Raw genomic sequence first — 18697 nt, forward strand, 5'->3', positions numbered from 1 at the left:
TAGGGACCCTTTACTTCTATCTGAATCGGATCGTTTTCATCTTCTTCTAAACTGCTACTACCCCTACCTTTTTCTTACTCGTTTTCTTCCCACGCGTCGACGAGGCGGTGGTAGTGGTTTGGTGGGTTCAAGATGAGCCCACCCATTTCTTTTCTTCTTTGCTAGGGTTAATCCTCTCTTTTTATTTGCTTCTCTCTATTATGCCCCGATCTAAATCAACACACTAGAAAAACCTAGCTCTGATACCATTATTAGGCCTTAGGATCCGACTAGGTGCAGATCAGAGGGTGCATTCATTACTGGTTGAATCAATTAGACCTAGAGCATGATTCGGGAGAGAGAGAGACAGTGAGGGAGAGAGGTGTAGGAGATCTCTGACCATCGGGATTGGAGGAGGAGGATCCGTCCATGGCTATGTCAGTGATGTAGGGCGTCAGAGAAGGAGAAGCAGGGGTGTCCCGTGGCGGTGTAGACGTTGGGTAGCGTAGAGGCAGCAGTGGACTTCTCGTAGCTTATAGCTCCCCCTTCTAGATTGGATTGGGGTTAGGACATAACGGTGGGGCACTGGTGGCTACGGGGAACTTCATATCGTGTGCCCTAGCCCCCACCATCCCTTTTAATAGAGCTACGCGACAGGGGGCCATCAGCCACTTAGAACCGGCTGAGCGCCCCTGATCAGGGCGTGGATCAAGGGCCCAATTAACCATTGGGCCAACTGATGGAGATCATCCTAACAATATCTGGTTGAAACCAGCTCTTAAGTCCAAGCAAGAAAACCACTTAGCTTGAGAAAGCTCATCCAACAACTCATCAACAACAGGGATTAGAAACTTGATTTTGACTGTGAGCGCATTGAGCATGCGGTAGTCCACACAGAACAACCACAAACCATCTTTCTTGCGAACAAGCAACAAAAGCGAAGAGAAGGAACTTGAACTTGGCTGAACAAGGCCAGACTTAAGCATATCAGAGACTTGCTGCTCAATCTCGTCTTTTAAAGCAGGTTTATACCGATACTAGCGAACTGCCACTAGTGGACCACTCGAAACTAGAGGAATACGGTGATCGCATTGATGATGAGGTGGCAAGTCAGTTGGTTCCTTAAAGAGATCTGCGAACTCATCCACAAGTTGCTGAATAGCTAGCAAAAGTTAAGAAGTAGCAGCAGAAGTAGGCTCGGCAATGTGAAACAACTGCAGAACAGAAGCCTTAACCGACTCCGAGATAACACTCTTGAGCTACACATGATCAGAGCCAATGTGGAATAATCATCCACTTGTTGCACTAATCAACCTTCATAGGCAAAAATGCCTCGATCCAGTCCATGCCTAAGATCATGTCATAAGAACCCAACGGAAGCACACAAAGTGTAGAGTGGAAGCTAAACCCCTGAACAAACCACTCTGCATCCTTTAATTTAGCATTGCAACAGAGGGAACCACCATCAATAACATGGACAGACATTGGCCGAGGAAGCACACGAATGGTGTGCAAAGATGAAGCCACAACTGAGCTCAAAAAGGAATGGCTGCTCTCGGAGTCAACAAGAATCACCAGCTGCTGGCCTTGCAAATGACCTTGGAACTACATAGTACGCGGAGAATCTATCCTAGACATAGCAGCAGATGACAACAGCATGAATACATGCTTGGAATCAGGAGCATCTGGTATGGCCACATCAGCTTGATCTGGATCTTGAAATGCTTCTGCACAAAGAGCCCAAACTTCCTAAAGTGCATGTACTTGAGGTTCCGGAGCACAGCGATGACCTGGAGCCCACTTCTCGCCACAGCGGACACAGAGGCCACGAGCCTTGTGGTAGGAGTGAAGTCTTGCCAGCTTGTCATCAACCATCACGGTCTTGGCTGCAGCACGCCTTTCCTCAACTGGCCATCCGACATTGTGCCGATCACCGGGAGGTAGACGTGGAGGAGGAGGAGGCAGAGGAAGTGCGTCCTTGATGGTCGTGTTACGAGTGAACATGGAACCTTTTGCGTGCTTGTACTCCTTTTGAACACCTTGATTGGCCGCTTCTTCCTGCAACAACGCAAGGGTACACGCAATATCCAAGTTTTGTGGGCGAGCAACCAAAATGATAGCCCTGATATTGTCACGGAGACCATCGATGAATCACTGGGTATAAGACAGGGTATGAGGATGAGATTGATAGGCCGAAAGTTGTTCGAACATATCAGTGAATTTTTTGATGTAATCATTGACTGTGGACATCATTTTGATATGAAACAATTGGTGAAGGAGCAGCTCATGCTGACCACGACTAAATCGTTCATGAATCAGCATGGAGAAGGCTTCCCATGAGATGTTTTGGAGCTAGGACTCTATGGACTGAAGCCAGCGCGCTGCGACATGAGTGAAATGATGAGTAGCGACGTGGATCCACATAGATGGGTGGACGGAATACATCTCAAAATGACAAGCAGTGCGTGATAGCCAGAGCTTGGGATTATCGCCATCGAACTGGGGAAATTGCATCTTAGGAAGTTGGCTCAAATTGGGGTTGGAGCTACTTATGATGTTGTTGGGGGTGTGGCATGCAATTGGGCTATGGATTGGGGTTGGAGTTGTGATGATGCTGTTGGGGGTGGGGCATGTGATTGGGCGGTGGATGGTAAGGCTGATGAATTGGAGGATGTGGTGGATGAACATATGGCTGGGGTTGGGCAGGAGGAACATGGTGGGGATGGGGAAGAGGAACAGGAGGCAGATGGGGAGGAGATGGTGGATAGTATGGCATGGGATACGGGAATGGTGGTGGAGGTGAGGTATTGGTGGTGGATTAGGAGGAGGAATAGAGGGAGGACTGATACCCTGTATGGTGGAAGAAGGAGGCGGAGGAGCGATGAACGTACAATTGGTTGGGAACGGGGTTATGGTCGTCACCGGGCCATGGCCCGCATCCCATGTAATCGAAGCATCGTTGTGCCCACTGGGCCAGTTGGTCATGAATCCGGCAGAGGCATGCCCGGCGACCAACTCGGGAGGGACCACTAGTCTGGGAGATCCATCGGTCGGAGCGACACAGGTTTGATCCTAGAGCTTGGAGAGTCGGTCCACCTCCAAACAAACATTGAAGAGGGAGCTCTTGATCTAGGGACGCCACGCCTCGAATGCCTCCGCTGCTGACTTTCGTCCTAGATCTTGACGTAGCGGACCGTCTTGAGGTCGTGGACGCGCTCCTCCAACTCGCTGATGCGCTCGGAGAAGTGGCCGCCCCAGTTGTCTACGATGATGGCGGTGGTGTACTGGGCGGAGGTGAACTGCTCTAAGGAGTCGAGGCAGCTGTCGACGGTAGAGTCATGCTCGGAGCGGATGGCCTTCGTCTCAGTGAAGCGCTGATCCAAGCGGGAACCAAGATCGTTGAACTCGGAGCGAAAAGCGTTGAAGCGGTGAATCAAATCATCGAACATCTGGCGGACCACGGGATCCATAGCGCCGCGGGTGCGTTGAAGGCGGGTGAAGTGGGGATGGTCGGGTGGGAGGTTCTCCAGCATGCGCGGTGGCCGGAGATCGACGGCTTTGATACCAGTGTTAGCCGGTGAGGCGGCGACCGGTCAGACTTGGGGAAGAAGTACAGGAAACTATGATGTATATTAGGAAAAGTGCGTTGGCGATAGCCAGAATACAAAATAGAGTAGTTCGCTCGATAGCTGCCCATGACTCCTTCCTTGCCTCCTCTTATCTCACTCCAACTTGGACCTTTCATTACATGACACGCAGGCCCATTCCAGCCCGAACAACTTCACGTTATGTGCTCTCTTCCTCTTGGGCCTGAAGGTGAAAGCCTAGGATGGGGCCTGCTGACATCTCTCTTCCAAGGAGTTCTTTCTGGTCATCTCAGTTGGTCGATGTAATATCGTCCCTCAGCCGATTTAGTGGCCCTTATTAGGTAGTACTCCTGCAACCTTTCGGGTTAGCGCTATTGGTGATCGTGCTTTTAGATTTTCAGTCTATTTTCAGAGGATGTTGGTTTTCATATTTATAAGTTAGGCTCTTATGATTGTGCGGCCTTCAAAGTTTTTTTCAATATTTGGCACAATGGTGGAGCCAATTTTCGCTCTGAATTTCAACGCTAGGAACCTGAACAATCTGCATAATGGGTGAACGTAACGTAACTCTAGCACTGCTCCCTCCAGGTACATCTCTCGGGTGCCAATGCAATTCCTATCTCGAATCCTCGCTCTTCGGTCTTCACAGAATGTTCATGTTCTTCCGAATAATCCTCGTTTTTTAAATTTTAACAGATTTGCTAAACGTCAACAGCATGTTTTGGGAGTTCTCAACAACCGAATTTTATGAGCTGCTGACAAGCGGGGCCCATCACCTAGAGTCCAGCCTGCTGAGAGCTTCTCTAAGAGACTCTATATTTCCTTTCTAAATGCTAGGAATAGAGATTTTGGTGAAAAAACTATCCTCTAACAGCTTATCTAAATGGTTATCTAAATATAGCTATTTTCTTTTTCGAATTTTTCGCTAGCCAAAAATAGAAGACAAGAATGGCTCTCTGGACTACTCACGAGATATAAAAAAACTATTAAAGAGTGAAAAGATATAGAAAACGATTTTTATGCAAATAACTCTTTAAATAATAATTTAGAGAGTGAGATTTATAGAGGCTCTTGAAGATGCTCTAATTTCCTTCCTCCGTTCCCCACGCCGGTTTGCCAAAATCGCTGGCTGCGCCCACTGTTTTACAATACCACCGCCACGTGGCGAGCATCCAATGGCTAAGCGCCAAGCCAGCCACACATGGCCACACGGATCGGGGCCACACCGCCGATCCCGCCTGCGTCTGGGAGGCCACGCTCCTGCAAACCTGTGCCTGGCACCTATGGATAATTTGCTGCGAAATTTGTGAAGAATCTGACATATTTGACAGCGTGTTTCTCTGATATTTGTAATATATAAAAATAATTTATAATTTTTTTGAAAAAAATTGACATTTATTTATCTGAGATCTGCAATTATCTTTAAATTACATCACTCTGTCTAATAAATTACACTGAAGAAATAATTATAAATATAGTAATAGAACAGTATAAATATAACTGTAAGGCAGTGTAAGTGTATGGACAAAAATATAGTTATTGAGAGCGCTAAAACAACCGGTTATTGGCTAGACAGATTCAATTTTAAACAAGGAGGTGACGTGGGAGGGAGGGAGAGAGGGAGAGCTCTATTTCTTACTTAAGATTAAGACGATTACATGCCCCTATATTTATAGTTTTTAAGAGGACCTTTATCCAAGTAAATATAAAAGGAGTGTCGGTGCAGAAAGTGACCAACAAGTAAATATTTATAGTTTTGTTGTACGTTGTGATCGGAGATGGCCTAGCACTCAATGACACATGATTTATAGTGGTTCAGGCAACGTGCTCTACGTCCAGTTTAAGTCGGTCGATGACTTTATTCCTGAGCCCAGGTGCTCGAAGTTTGCAGTGGGGTTACAAACGAGAAGGAAAAAGATAGGGGGTATAAGAGGTCCGGACGGGCTCCGGTCGGAAGGGCTGAGAGCGACAGAAGCTCCGCTATAAGTTAAGTGTTCAATCGTGTGCTTGTGGTTCGAACCTGACGGTTCTGTGGTTGTGTGCTAGTGAGCTTGGTTGATCGGATGAATCTGGAATCACCTGAATTAACTCGCCTCTTTTGGGAGAGAGCGCATCCCCTTTTATAGATGAAGTGGATGGCCTTACAAGTGAGAGAGAGAATACGAATGCTTCTAAGTCTTGTTGCCCATGCCAGCGGGTACAGGATGATGGTTGGCGTCCACAATACTGTTGGATGTCGGATGCACGTGGGAGGCTACGTCGTTTTGTTCGGGTATGACAGATGTCGGTACCTACTATACTGTTGATGTCTAGAGGCATGTGAGGAGTTTCACCATGTTCACTCGATACGGTAAATGCCGGCGCCTACAACACCGTTGATGCCCAAAGGCATGTGGGGGGAGCCTTACCGTATGAGAGTTAATGGCGCCCGCAATACTGTAGGAAAAATGTCGGCGCCTACAACACTGTGTGTCAGAGAGGTTGCAGAGTAATGTTTCTGCAGGCGTACAAGGTACGGTCCCTGGTATCATGGTTTGACTTGTGCGCCCTGCCTTGCTTTCTTCGTTCGTTCCCTGGTCCTTTCTGAGCGAGCGTTCCCGGTCGGTTGGTCCCAGTCGGCTCTGATTGCGCCAGTCGGAGAAGAACAGTGAGCGAGGTTTTTGCGTACCCCGGTCGGAGACGTGGAGTCGGAGTCGAAAGTGGTGCTTTGGCCAGGCCTTCCGGTCGGAGACGCCGTCCGGAGGCGGCTGGAGACCGAAGTGAGCGCTCCGATCGGAGAGGTGGGCCGGAGTCAGAAAACGGGCGTTGCTCCTCCTCGGCCAGACCTTCCGGTCGGTGATTGGATCGCCTTTCTGGCCTGCTGTTTAGATTCTTGGGTCGGCCCATTAGTTGCGCGCTGTCTGCTTGGGCCGAGCCTTTGTTGGGAAACCGGCCCGCGAGGGATCCTGGGTTTATGAACCCGACAAGGAGTCTTTATAGCTTTGGACTTCTCTTTTCCTAGCAAACCGATCTTATTCAGTCTTATTTCCTAAATAAAATCTACTTTTCCTTCTTTTTGCCTATTTTCTCACTTAATCTAGATTTCCCCTGTCGGCAGGCGCACGTGAACAGTACCCACGCTACCGAGCGCCTTGGCCCAGACCTTGGGGGCCTCTCTTAGCCCGCTTGGCCCAACTTGGGGGCCTCTAATCGGACGTGTGACAACTATACTAATTCTAGGAAGAAAAAATGGATCAGAAGTTTTTTTTTAAAAAAAAGGATCAGAAGTTATTATGCTGAACTTTTCAGGACAGTCCTTGGTATTTTTACAGGAAATGATTTCTCATGAAGTCATGATAACATCATGATCCTTTTTCAAGAAATGTCAGGTTCCTTCATGCATTCTTTTTTTTTCTGCTATAACTAAATAATGAAATATGCTGATAATTTAACTCGGTGTGATATAAAGTAGTGCGAGACTACATATTAGTAATGGGATTATTTGATCTGGATTGTCAATTGGATATTCTTTTGCTTGTTATTTTATGTCTACTTGTTTTATAGAACAAACATATCAGTTAGAGCTAAACAATCTGGAGCTTTCACGCTAAAGGTGATTATTAACTTGTTTACCGCCATTGTGCCGTCTCATGGATTATTAGAGCTAATCAAACTTTTGAACTCATTATGAGTGAGACACGTGAGGCGATGATCTGAATCTGAAGGTGTCTTGATTATTATTCTAATTTTAAAAGTCTCCTTTGAACAAATTTCGATCAGGTGGGTCAACTTGAAGGTTACCTGCTGCAACCTGAAGGAGGTTGGCCTTACATGGGAGGGACGTGCTCACTGCGGCCTTGATGATGCCCGCAATACTGCTCGCCTCCTGGCAATTATACGCTCAAATTTTTAATGCGGTGGATCAGCCAATATACCTGGTTAGATGTTACTAGCAAAGCATTATATTCATGCTAGTGTTCCTTCAGAGTGAACAAAAATCGACTGATCAACATCAATGTGCATTCTAATGATTCGCTGGGCATACAGAGTGATAATTTTACAGCAGTTGGTAATAATACATCATGAACCATGAACTGAACACTCCTAAGCTACATCAACATCCCCTTCCATTTGGATTACAGTATGTGTCCAAATCAAGTCTGTCGCAGCCCTGTCAAATCTCCTGATGATAAGATAACCATTGAAAACCAAGTTGTGAAAAAGTATTGCAGTCAAATTGCATGTTCTTGCTATTCCTTCGGCCGAGCAAGCCAGAGAGAGCTCAGGGCACGGAGACGTGAAGAGTAATCACTTATCACAAGCAGTGCCCGAGCTGACTGTCTAGTGGTCAGGATCCTTTGCATCTGTTGTAGGGTCTGCAGCCGCAGGTTATCAGCCTTGATACATACAGCAAAGAAAAATAGCAGGATTTAGGAACCGTATTCACATGCTCTCTACTTCTCTCGTCCCTCCATCCCCAAAAGAATGCATATCTCACTTCTCGAGAATCAAACCTTTTTAAGTTTGACTAGGTTTATAGAAAATAGTATCAACACTTGTAGGCCCAAATAAATTTATTATAAAATATATTCCACAATTAATCTAATGACACTTATTACGCATCATAATATTACTACTTTTTGTATGTGTCTGGTCAAACTTAAAAGAGTTGTCCTTGGAAAGTGAGATGTGCATTCTGTTAAGGCATTTGGAAAAGAGGGTTAATACCTGACGAAGGAAATTCTCAAGCGTTCCGAGCTTTCCCATGGCCATGGCCATTTGACCCATGTAGTTTGCCACATTTCCTGTTGATCCAGAAGACGAAAGAGACCCAGCCAAGGTTTCAGCCAAGGATTGCTGAAGGGCCTCCATTCCTTGTGAAAGAGCATCCTCAGCCTGCTGTGAAGATTGCTGAAGGTTGCCTATCCCTGATAGCTGCTGCTCGGTGAGAGGTTCAAGTTGTGTCGAAATAAGCTGCAGTTTGCATATATTTTATCAGTGACCCAAACAATGAAATCACCAGTGCTTGAAAAGAGTACAAATTCCATGTATTCATAAAAAGCGTGTTTCTACTCTAGGAGGGCCCAAAAGATAATAAACACATTGTAAGGCTAGTACATTGCACACCTTTAAAACCTCAGATGGTCGGAAACCTCCTAGCCACAAGAAACACCTCTCTGCTGGTGTCTTCCACATGCCTGATAAGACGTGAAAGACATCTGCCTTGGCTGCATTTCCTTTGAGCCTGAAAATCTCATCATAGTGTGACATGATCTTATCAACAACACTGCGGAGATCAGTATCACTTGCATGAGCACTGACACCAGCCCTTAGTTCACTAATTTGCCGATTGTGCTCTTCCAACCACCTCGCATACTCCATATCAAAGGCCAATGCCCCTGTACGAAAATACATTTCCCCCATAAAAAAGCAGGAATCACTGCCTAAGTGCTTCTATGGTAATGAGCAAGCAAACATTATGTATGTGAAGTAATAATTACCATTTCCACTCATGGAGTGTGACTGATCAACTGAACTAGATATAAAAATGCCCTGTGAGAGAGAATATCTTAAGCAAACTTCAATTTAGTCAATAGGACACAGGGCTGTAAAATGTGACATGCCATAGGAGTAACCTGCTGACGAGCTCGTTGCAACTCTTGCTCTAGTTGGGTAAGTTTTAGTCTGCTATTCTCCAACTGTTGAACATACGCCTATAGGAATAGCAAAATTACCCATCAATACCACAGCAATGTCCATTAGCAATCCACGTCAGAAATTGGAAAGGGGTACTTGCCACTTGCTTGTGCAATCCTCTTACAGAAATCTTAAAACAAAAGTAGTTAATAATGACAAGGGTAAGTCAGCACTGATTTGTATTACTTAGTTCGTTTGATCGGATTCTAACAAGCATGTGAGCATATGAACCTGATCTAACGATACAACAGAACTTGCAGTGAGTTCGTACTATTGATTGAGACCACGTGGTGTATGATAAAAAAAAGCAAATAATATTCATCACAAGAACATCAATAATGACTTAATGAATGAATAAAACCTCTATTGAGATAGAAGTTTATTCTAGATGGCTCCATCAGCTTATGCTGGTGCAGCCGCCAGCTGCTGAACATATCATATTGAATTATGACTATTGTGCAAACCCAAAAGTTCCCCCATAAAGGCTGGATCTTCACAAACAGAATACATCCATTACTAGGATGGCAAGGTGCATAAAGAGATATTATGGATAATAAGTAATAGACTAATTGTGCTAAGAGATGAATTGTCCCTAGTTACAAGTTACTAGTTATGCTGTAAGATTCATGAACTTCTCATATAAAGGGCCGCTAGAGCAAACCCCAGAGGAAAAAGTCAGCTCTGAAAACTGAAAATGAAAATGGAAGAGTCAAAGTTTCCCAAAACTAAAATTCTAATGCTTATTAGAGTAACAGTAACTTCCATTGAACTCAACTAAAGCTCCATATGGAAGTAAACTGATAGCAACTTTTACACTTCCCTTTTGCTGGATTTACATTCCAGCCTTTATCAAGCACAGCTTTCAATGCAAAGCACTTATACAAACAACAACAACAAAAATGCAATATACTTTGTGTACAATGATACCAGCAACAAGTCCTGAAGAAAAGAAAACCTTATTCCTGAACATAAAAGCACTGCTATAACAAGTAGAGGTCTATAGAAACATAAAAGCACTGCTTTAAGACTACTGAAAACAAACATCCAAACAAGCACTGCTTTATTTTTAAGTACAAAGATGTAAAAACTAAATCCACACACCTTCTTCCTTAATCGGCTCTTCCTTGCAGCCTCACGATTTTGAGCAAGACGACGCAGTGTCTACAAAATAAATTATAAGGAAAAGAAACAGCAGAAACATGAAATGAAAACAAGAGTGCTACTTCAAAACATGCACCTTTTGATCTTCATGTTTGTCCTTGGATCTGTCACTGGAGTCAGAAGCAACACCAAGAGCACCTGGGCCTGGTTCAAGCTGCCGATGAAAGCGTAATCATCAAGCTCCCATGATTCATTCATTCCTATCTGTACATCACAGATTTTTCCCCTCTTTCCAAGGTTTTACTTAAAAATCGGAAGTATTTCCCATACTTCTTTTTAAAGCACAGGTAGTCAACGCCTGGTAATGTTTATCCATCACACCAATTTTCTCTTTAAAACAAAAGCTTTTAGCTCCCCTCCCGTCAACTATGCTTGGAAATACCACAATGTTAGATTTTGCATCACATACAAAGGTTCCTTGGCTGCCTTTTGATAGTGTTTGCATGCATCAATTACTACCAAATCAACTAATCAGACGCCTATGTTGGAGGTAAATTCAGAATTCACTGTCTGTGTTACTGTATAAAACTGTAAATGCACATATAATGCAACCAGCTTATAATGACAAGCTACTGGAAAGAATGAAAAGCTTAAGGGGAAAAGGTTGGGAATTTTTTTTTTTTAAAAAAAGGTCAAAGAGTTTTAAGGCCCAAATCTAGAAATTATGATTTTTTTTCTCAAACGGAGCAGGAAAGCTGTCATTTCATTTATAAAGAAAAAAATTATGCTCTTTACTGACCAAATTAAATACTTAATAGTGACATGGAACTTTGCCAGCTATATACAAATCCAACTGTTCATGATGTTGTTTCAGTTTCAGAACTCCCTAATTTTGTGGATTATGTTACTTGTCCATACACTACACAGTGCTATGGGAGTATTAAGTCCCAAAGTTTTATTCTAGAGATTTACTCAAGAGCCCTGAACTCCTGATGCAATTTACATGTACCCTGTGTTGCAAGAGCAATTCCGCAACACAGATTTTTAATAAGAAACTAAACGTAACTGGTACTCCCTCCATTCCAATTATAAGTCGCTTTGACTTTTTTGGTTCATCCATTTTGCTGTGGATCTAGACATATTATTATATCTAGATACATAGTAAAATGGATGTACCAAAAAAGTCAAAGCGACTTATAATTTGGAACGGCAGGAGTACTTCCTACTTCCTAGCATAGACCACTGTCAGTACACACGTCATCCTCCATCTTTACAGATAATTGAAGGAACAACAAGCTATAGAACTATCTTATAAGAAAACATATATGTCCATTGTATGTTTTGTCCATCTTGCATAACTACATGTAAGCATTGGTACATATATGGTTTTGAACTGAAAGTGATGTTTGGTGTCATATTGTAAACACTAATGATGATTCAAACAATACTTTAGAAATATTATTGGGTCACATCACATAGCCAGAAAATAGTATTTACGTTGAACACCCCGGACCAAGATCAACCAGACTTACCCCGTGATTGTCGTCAGTATCATCTGTTGATGTTTCTGTTCTAGGGCTGGCATCTGCCATTGTAGACTACACTTCGGTTCTTAAAATGCTTCCTCCAGGCAAAACCAGATTATACTATCTGCTTGTTAAAAAATGGAACATGTCAAAGAGACATAATATCAATATTACGATCTAAAAATGATGAAACTTGAGCGATAGTAGGTATGATCACTCCATCAATTCAGTTTCGAAATACCCAATAGGAAAATGAGTACACACTACACACAATATCTAATTTGATGAACTGATTCGATGTGAAGATTGGATAAATAAACAACAGATCTCAACAAAGCAGATACCAGTTATGTACCACTTCGTTCCAAAAAGCGGCACTAAGCGCACGCTTCAGTGCGCTGAAGCGCTAAGCGGACGGGTAACGCTTTGCTTTGGGGCATAAGCGCTCCCAAAGCAGCGCGACCGCCTTGGTGGAGAAGCGGCTGCTGGCTCCCACTGCCCGCGGCCGCGCACGGCACGCAGCGCAGCCGCCAGGGCCACGCGCCGTCGACGGTCCAGAGGCGAGGGCGCGAGCCGGGAGAGGGAGCCGCTGACGCCGCGCCGAGCCTGGGACTGCCCCGCCGTCACCGAGAACCCGAGCCTGAGCGCCACCGCCGTCGCCTGCGTTCCGAGCGCGAGTGGGGGAGGGAGCGGAACAGTGGCAGACCCAGGATTTAAATCCAGGGTATGCCTAACCAAAACTTTATTATCCAATATGGTATAATCTAATACAAAAATTCCGTAAATGGTTCGGTTAAAAATATAATATATCTACAAATTATCATAATAATTTAAATTCAACAAATAAGTTTGAAATTTGCATAAATAACAATACAAATTCTTTAGCTGTAATATAAGGTCTTACAAAAAATACTAGAAGATTGCAATACTAGTCTGCCAACGCATACAACAAAACAAGCAAAAGAGACGCATTCATCAGGCAAATGCTCCCAATCGACCAATCCATCTAGTGGCAAATCAGGGACATGGAGATAGGGAGTCACCACTCAGTCACCAGTCAAGACTCAAGACTCCAGAGATGCTCACCGGTCACAAGCAGGGAGCCAGGGAGGATAGTGGTGACTGGTGTCCAGCTCCAGACGGGCGGTCGGCGGACGCACAGGCTCACGCCGCACCGCACAGCGGCCAGTACCGACGCGCCGCCCAGATCTGTCGGCAGCCGCCGCCCACCCGCCCTAGGCCCCTGCCGAAGACTGCGAGCTGTCGGACAGCAGGCAGCAGCCACGACCGGAGTCCGACGAGGAGCGACTTGGCGAGCAGAAGCCAGAGGGAGCCGGGTGCCCGGGAGGCCAGCGACGGTCTGGGCGCCTGGCGGAGAGGTTCCTAGGACTCCCGACGACGACGCGACGAGTCGGGGCTCGGTGACGGCGGATGTCGGGTGGGAGCCAGGATGGTGTGAGGCAGGCCTTTGTTGGGCTTTGCATCATCTAGGCTATGAAATGATAATTAGTACTAGTTTATTGGGCTACGTTTCATGGTAGTACTGGGCCTATCTGGACCCGCTGGACCTGTCATTGGAGTGGAAGATGGAGCGCTGGCCGCTGGCACTGAGAGGAAGATGAAGAGGGGAGACGAAGAAACGGCGGCAGTTGTCGGGCTGTGCGAGTAGGGGCGGTGCTAGGGGTATTTCCCTGTATGCTATAGAATATCCAAGATTTTGGAAACAAACATAAATACATATACATATAGGTATAGTATAACTTGTATAGTTGCTAGATGTTGCAAATCTGGCCCAAAGCCCAACAAAAAGCAGCAATTATCAGCCCAACAAAGTAAAAAAAAAGCTCGCATCGTTTCCTGGCTGCAGGCTGCCGCTCCCAACTCGCATCGCACCAATCTCGTGGAGTCGTGGAGGCGCGCAGAGAGCAGGGGCACGGCGGCACCTCGGCACCTCCCCCTCTGCCATCGCCCCTTCCCCAGTTCCCCTTGCCCTACGGCGCTACGCGAGCGGTCCGGTAGAGCGACGAGCACGACCTGTGCGGCTGCGCCTAGCCCTAGCGCCCCGGCTCCGGAGAGGTGGGCAGGCGGCGACCGGAGGGCGACGGCGAGCCCGGCGCTCCGGCATCCCGCGACGGACACGGTTCGGTTCGGCTTCGGCTCCGGAATTGTTGAAGTTGAAGCAAGGTGAGCACACTAGCACAGTAGCACAGCAGTGTCAGATCCATTCTTCAGAGTAAAAATTAAGATTCTGTTTTCTATTTTTTGCATTGGATTTTTGTAACATAGATGAAGAAAGAAGGGTGCTAGCATATTTGCATTGTTGGAGAAAGCTACAAAGGCAAAGAAAACAACTTCCACATCCATACCAAATCCTCCTTCTGTTGAGGTTGAGAGCATCTCCCCTGCTAAGAGCAATCTACAACTAGCAATTGTGGAAGCACAACACGATGATGAAGCAAATGATGAAGCTCGAGCTACCCAACAGGACACAGACAGAGTTCCCCACTTGATTTGATGAGAATCATTGATAGGCAACTTCGAGAGATGAACGACAGATTTGATGAGGTAAACACAGAACTACTTTATTGCATGGTAGCTTTCAATCCACTTGATTTATTTGTTGCTTATGATCAAAAGAAGTTGTTAGGCTTGCTACAAAGTTTTATCTTAAGGATTTCACAACTGATGAATTGTCAAAACTTCCATATCAACTCACTATGTACATTTCCCATGTGCGTAGAGATGAAAGGTTTAAAATTTTGAAGAACCTATGTGAGCTTTCAGTTATGCTTGTTAGCACAAAAAGACATAAGCAATATTATGTTGTCTACATGCTTCTTAAATTAGTGCTAATTCTTCCCATAGCCACTGCTAGTGTTAAAAGAGTGTTTTCCACGATGAATTATGTGAAGAATAAGCAAATGAATAAAATGGGTGATGAATATCTAAACAATTGCTTGGTCACATTTGTTTAGAGGCAATTCTTCAGTCAAGTGAAAGATGATAATATCATTAATCAATTCCAAAAAGGGAATCGTAGAGTTACATTTTAGTAGCTTTGAGCCTTTGATGTTTTGTAATCTTTCATAATTATTAGAGGCAATGGCACTATGCCACTATGTTTAGATCTTGTACTTTGCTTATTACTATTGCACATTTGCATCAAAATTTTTTATGTACGTGGAATACCCAATTTTTTTTGTTTTTTAGCCCTTTTTTGAAAATTTTTCACAAATATGCTCCTAGAGGTATGCTTTTAAAATCTGGACCCTTAGCTCGGCGCCATCATTGGTGGCACCGAGCTTACATGTCTCGGTGCCATAGATTTTGGTGCCTAGGTCCTGGACTTGGCGCAGATGTAGCGGTGACTTGGCAGGCTCCTTGGCGCCGTAGATCTTAGCGCCGTGGTTATTGGCATCGAGAACAGCGCCAAAATCTATGGCGCCGAAGTGATGTTTTAACCCGGCGCCCAACCTTCCTGCCTGAGCCTTCTTCCTCTTCTTTCTCCTCCCTCTCGGGTTTTTTCTCTCCTCACTTCGCCCTACCTCACGAATCGGCATATTGGACCTTGAAAACTTTGATTTGATCCGTAGATCTTTGAGAGCAAGGTATCCTCGCTCCCTCCTAGTTTTTTTTCAAATCGATTTGGTATATATTAGTCGGATTTTTTAACTTAAGAATCATCATTAGTTAGGGTTTCATGCAATTTCAATATTTATACTATACAACCGTAGGATGCCAAGGCGTGAAAAAACTACCAAACCAAGATAACCTCAGCGCATTGTTGTGGATCAAATAGGAAACCCTAGGTGTAGGGTTTAATGTTAATTGCTTTTGGTTCTTATAACAAAAATGGCTAAATTGTAGTTATGGCCGGATGACCGAAAATGCCTTCGACCCATTGCCTCTACCTAGTGGTGTTCCAGTGCCCATGTGCTTTTACGACGATCCTTGCAAGGTAGCCAAGTCCGATGAAGAGAACACATATAGGCAGAGATATTGGATGTGTTACAATTTTATGTTTGAGCCTACACTTCATCAGCGTCGCATTAACAAGGTGGTGAGGAATTGATGTTTATGTCATATGACATCTTGCATGATTTTTTTGTTTTGTAACAATTGTATTTTTTGCAGACCCCTCCACCGCCCTATGATTTTGAGCAGTGGATCGACACTGAGATCAAGCCTGAAAACAAGGAATGGATGCAGAAACTATTACGGTGGGAGGCAGAGGACAAGGAGATGATGGAGAAGAGACGCAAAGAGGAGGATACGAAAAAGGAGCACAAGAAAGAGGAGGAAAGGAGGCGTGTTGCTGCGTACAGGGAGGAGAGGGAGAAGAAGCTTGAGCGTGCATGCCGAGCCAAAACAGCGATGGAGGAGAATTTTGATGCCCTAAAGAAGGGAAAGTGGCCTCGTTGCACTCAGTAGTCTTCATTACTTGCTAGTTCTATTGTTTATTCATGAAGAATGTTGTCTACTATTGGACTTTTCATTGTGTTGTCATGTAATGCACTTTAAGTATGGGCATGCCTAGGTAATGTCCTGCGTTATTTAGTTTGTCGGCATGTACTTCTAGTATTATTATGTTGTTTAATGTGTCAGTATTGGACTTTTCATTATATAGTTATTTTCATTATTTATGGTCATAATATTTAGTTTAATATTATGGACGTAGTGAAATGTGATCACATGTTGCAAACATAACCTAACGAAGTAGGACATTATATAATTCAACACACAAAACACATGAAATGACATATGAGAATATGTACCAAACTAGGGTATAGAGGTCCTGAACTAAACCCAACATGCCTTAGTTAATTGAAGAGAACAACAAGCACAAAAAATGACATGTGAGAACATGTACCAAACAAGAGTACATAGTTCCTTTGACTAAACCTAACATGCCTTAGGTAATTAAACCAAACAACAACATATAGATGTGCCATGTGAATAAGATAGGGTCATCCTAGTAGTGTGACCACATATCAAATTGTATTGCACCTTCTCCACAGTAGCCTCTCATTGTTGTTGGTGGTGGTGTAGAGTCGAGATGGCGATTAGAGGGGGGTGAATAGTCGTTTCTAAACTTAATCGTGTCGGCTAACCGAAATAAGTGCAGAATTAAAACTATCGATCTAGCCAAGACTACAACCCTCTATCTATGTTCTCTAGCACCTTTCAAAGATACTAATTAAGCAACAAAGGTGCCGAGCTAGCTAGAGCTCACTTAACCAATTCTAGAAGCAAGGTCACACAAACCTATGCCACTAGTACTTCAAGCAACAATGGAGCTCCTACACATGCTAGTAAGTAAAAGCACAAAGCCACCTAATGCTCAATAACAAGGCAACCAATGCCAAATTAGAAAGCGCAAATACTTAGCTACACAAACTAAGCAATGTGACTAACAAGGTTACACAAACCAAATTAGCTACGTAAGGGAGCTACTTCTATGCTACACAAGCAAGAAGGTAACTAGTGAGCTACACAAGCAAACTAATTACAAGAGCAACTACACAAGCACAATGTATATAAAAGTAATCATAAGCTTGTGTAAGGGGATTGCAAACCAACGGGAAGAACAATGTTGACACGATGATTTCCTCCCGAGGTTCATGTGCTTGCCAACATGCTACATCCCCATTGTGTCGACCGCTCACTTGGTGGTTCAACGGCTAATTGGCATCACCCGCCAAGCCCGCATGTCGGGCACTGCAAGAACCTACCCCAAAAGTGAGGGTAGCTCAATGACACGCTCAACTAGAGTTGCTCTTCGCGGCTCCCATGGGACGAGCACAATGTCCCTCACAAAGCTCTTCTCCGAAGCACCGCACAAGCTTCTTGTGGGCTTCGACGGAGACCACCACCAAGCCATCTAGGAGATGACAACCTCCAAGAGTAACAAGCACCAATGGCTTGCAACTCGATCACCTAGTGCCACTCGATGCAATCTCACAATTCAATGCACTAGAATCACACTCACTCACAATCGATTCACACTCTTACAAGCACAAGTGAGTTAGAGGGCATCCAAGCACTCCTACACAAGCCACATAGGTGTGAGGGTGCTCAGCAGCCAGCCCAAGGCCGGCCATACACTTCTTTTATAGCCCCAAGGGCTAAAATAGCCGTTACCCCTTCACTGGGCAAAGCGCGTACTGACTGGATACACAGGTCATAATGACCGGATGCTGGACCCCAGCATCCGGTCACTTACAAAGAGGTTCCAGAGACGTTTTTCAGCGACCGGATGCGTCCGGTCATCACTGACCGAACTCTTCCAGTGTCCGGTCGCTTCTGGACACGTTAAAAACACTGACCGGACGCTGTGACCGGACTCGCAGGTGCTGACTGGATGCTGGACCCCACCGTTCGGTCGTTTTTCACGCCAGCATCCGGTCACAGACCTTTCAGCGCTAAAACGGCTATAACTCTTAGATCTGAGCTCCGATTTTGATGATCTTGGACATTTTGGAAAGCTTACTTAGAGGGATACACATCCCACATGCATACTTGATCCAAATCATAATGGATCAAAACAATATTTCAATCCAAGGACCATCCTATAGTTCAAAGTGCATCGAAAAACCTTTTTCTCTTCTCTAAGTTGATTCACGACAACTCTAACTTCTTCTCCTTTGCAAATGTGCCAACACCACCAAGTGTGCACCACCATGTGTATGTGTGTTAGCTTTTCACAAATATTTTTTCAAAGGATTAGTCACTCAACTTGCCACGCCACTCGATCCTAGCGATGATGCAAAGTTAGATCACTCGAGTGGCACTAGATGACCGATATGCAAACAAATTTGCCCCTCTTGA

The 18697-nt window shown here is 44.7% G+C and overlaps 1 protein-coding gene across 5 annotated transcripts; it reads right to left on the minus strand.

Moving 5' to 3' along the window:
• Window positions 1–7532: 7532 nt before the first annotated feature.
• Window positions 7533–13323, minus strand: LOC136461847 (transcription factor TGA2.3-like). Of its 5 annotated transcripts, none has more exons than XM_066461171.1 (10): window positions 12956–13323; window positions 12214–12529; window positions 11876–11993; window positions 10480–10557; window positions 10344–10403; window positions 9182–9259; window positions 9047–9098; window positions 8673–8944; window positions 8274–8519; window positions 7533–7942 (listed from the first exon to the last, which is right to left on the minus strand). In XM_066461171.1, the coding sequence occupies exons 3-10, from the start codon at window positions 11933–11935 to the stop codon at window positions 7796–7798; spliced, it is 993 nt and encodes a 330-aa protein (XP_066317268.1). In that variant the 5' UTR covers window positions 11936–11993; window positions 12214–12529; window positions 12956–13323; the 3' UTR covers window positions 7533–7795. The 5 variants fall into 5 exon arrangements, with proteins under 5 accessions (XP_066317268.1, XP_066317267.1, XP_066317266.1 ...); XM_066461170.1 differs by having other exon boundaries at window positions 12225–12599; XM_066461169.1 differs by having other exon boundaries at window positions 12214–12599.
• Window positions 13324–18697: the final 5374 nt, after the last annotated feature.

Source organism: Miscanthus floridulus, chromosome 6 (genome assembly GCF_019320115.1).
Source record: "Miscanthus floridulus cultivar M001 chromosome 6, ASM1932011v1, whole genome shotgun sequence".
NCBI classification, from domain to species: Eukaryota; Viridiplantae; Streptophyta; class Magnoliopsida; order Poales; family Poaceae; genus Miscanthus; species Miscanthus floridulus.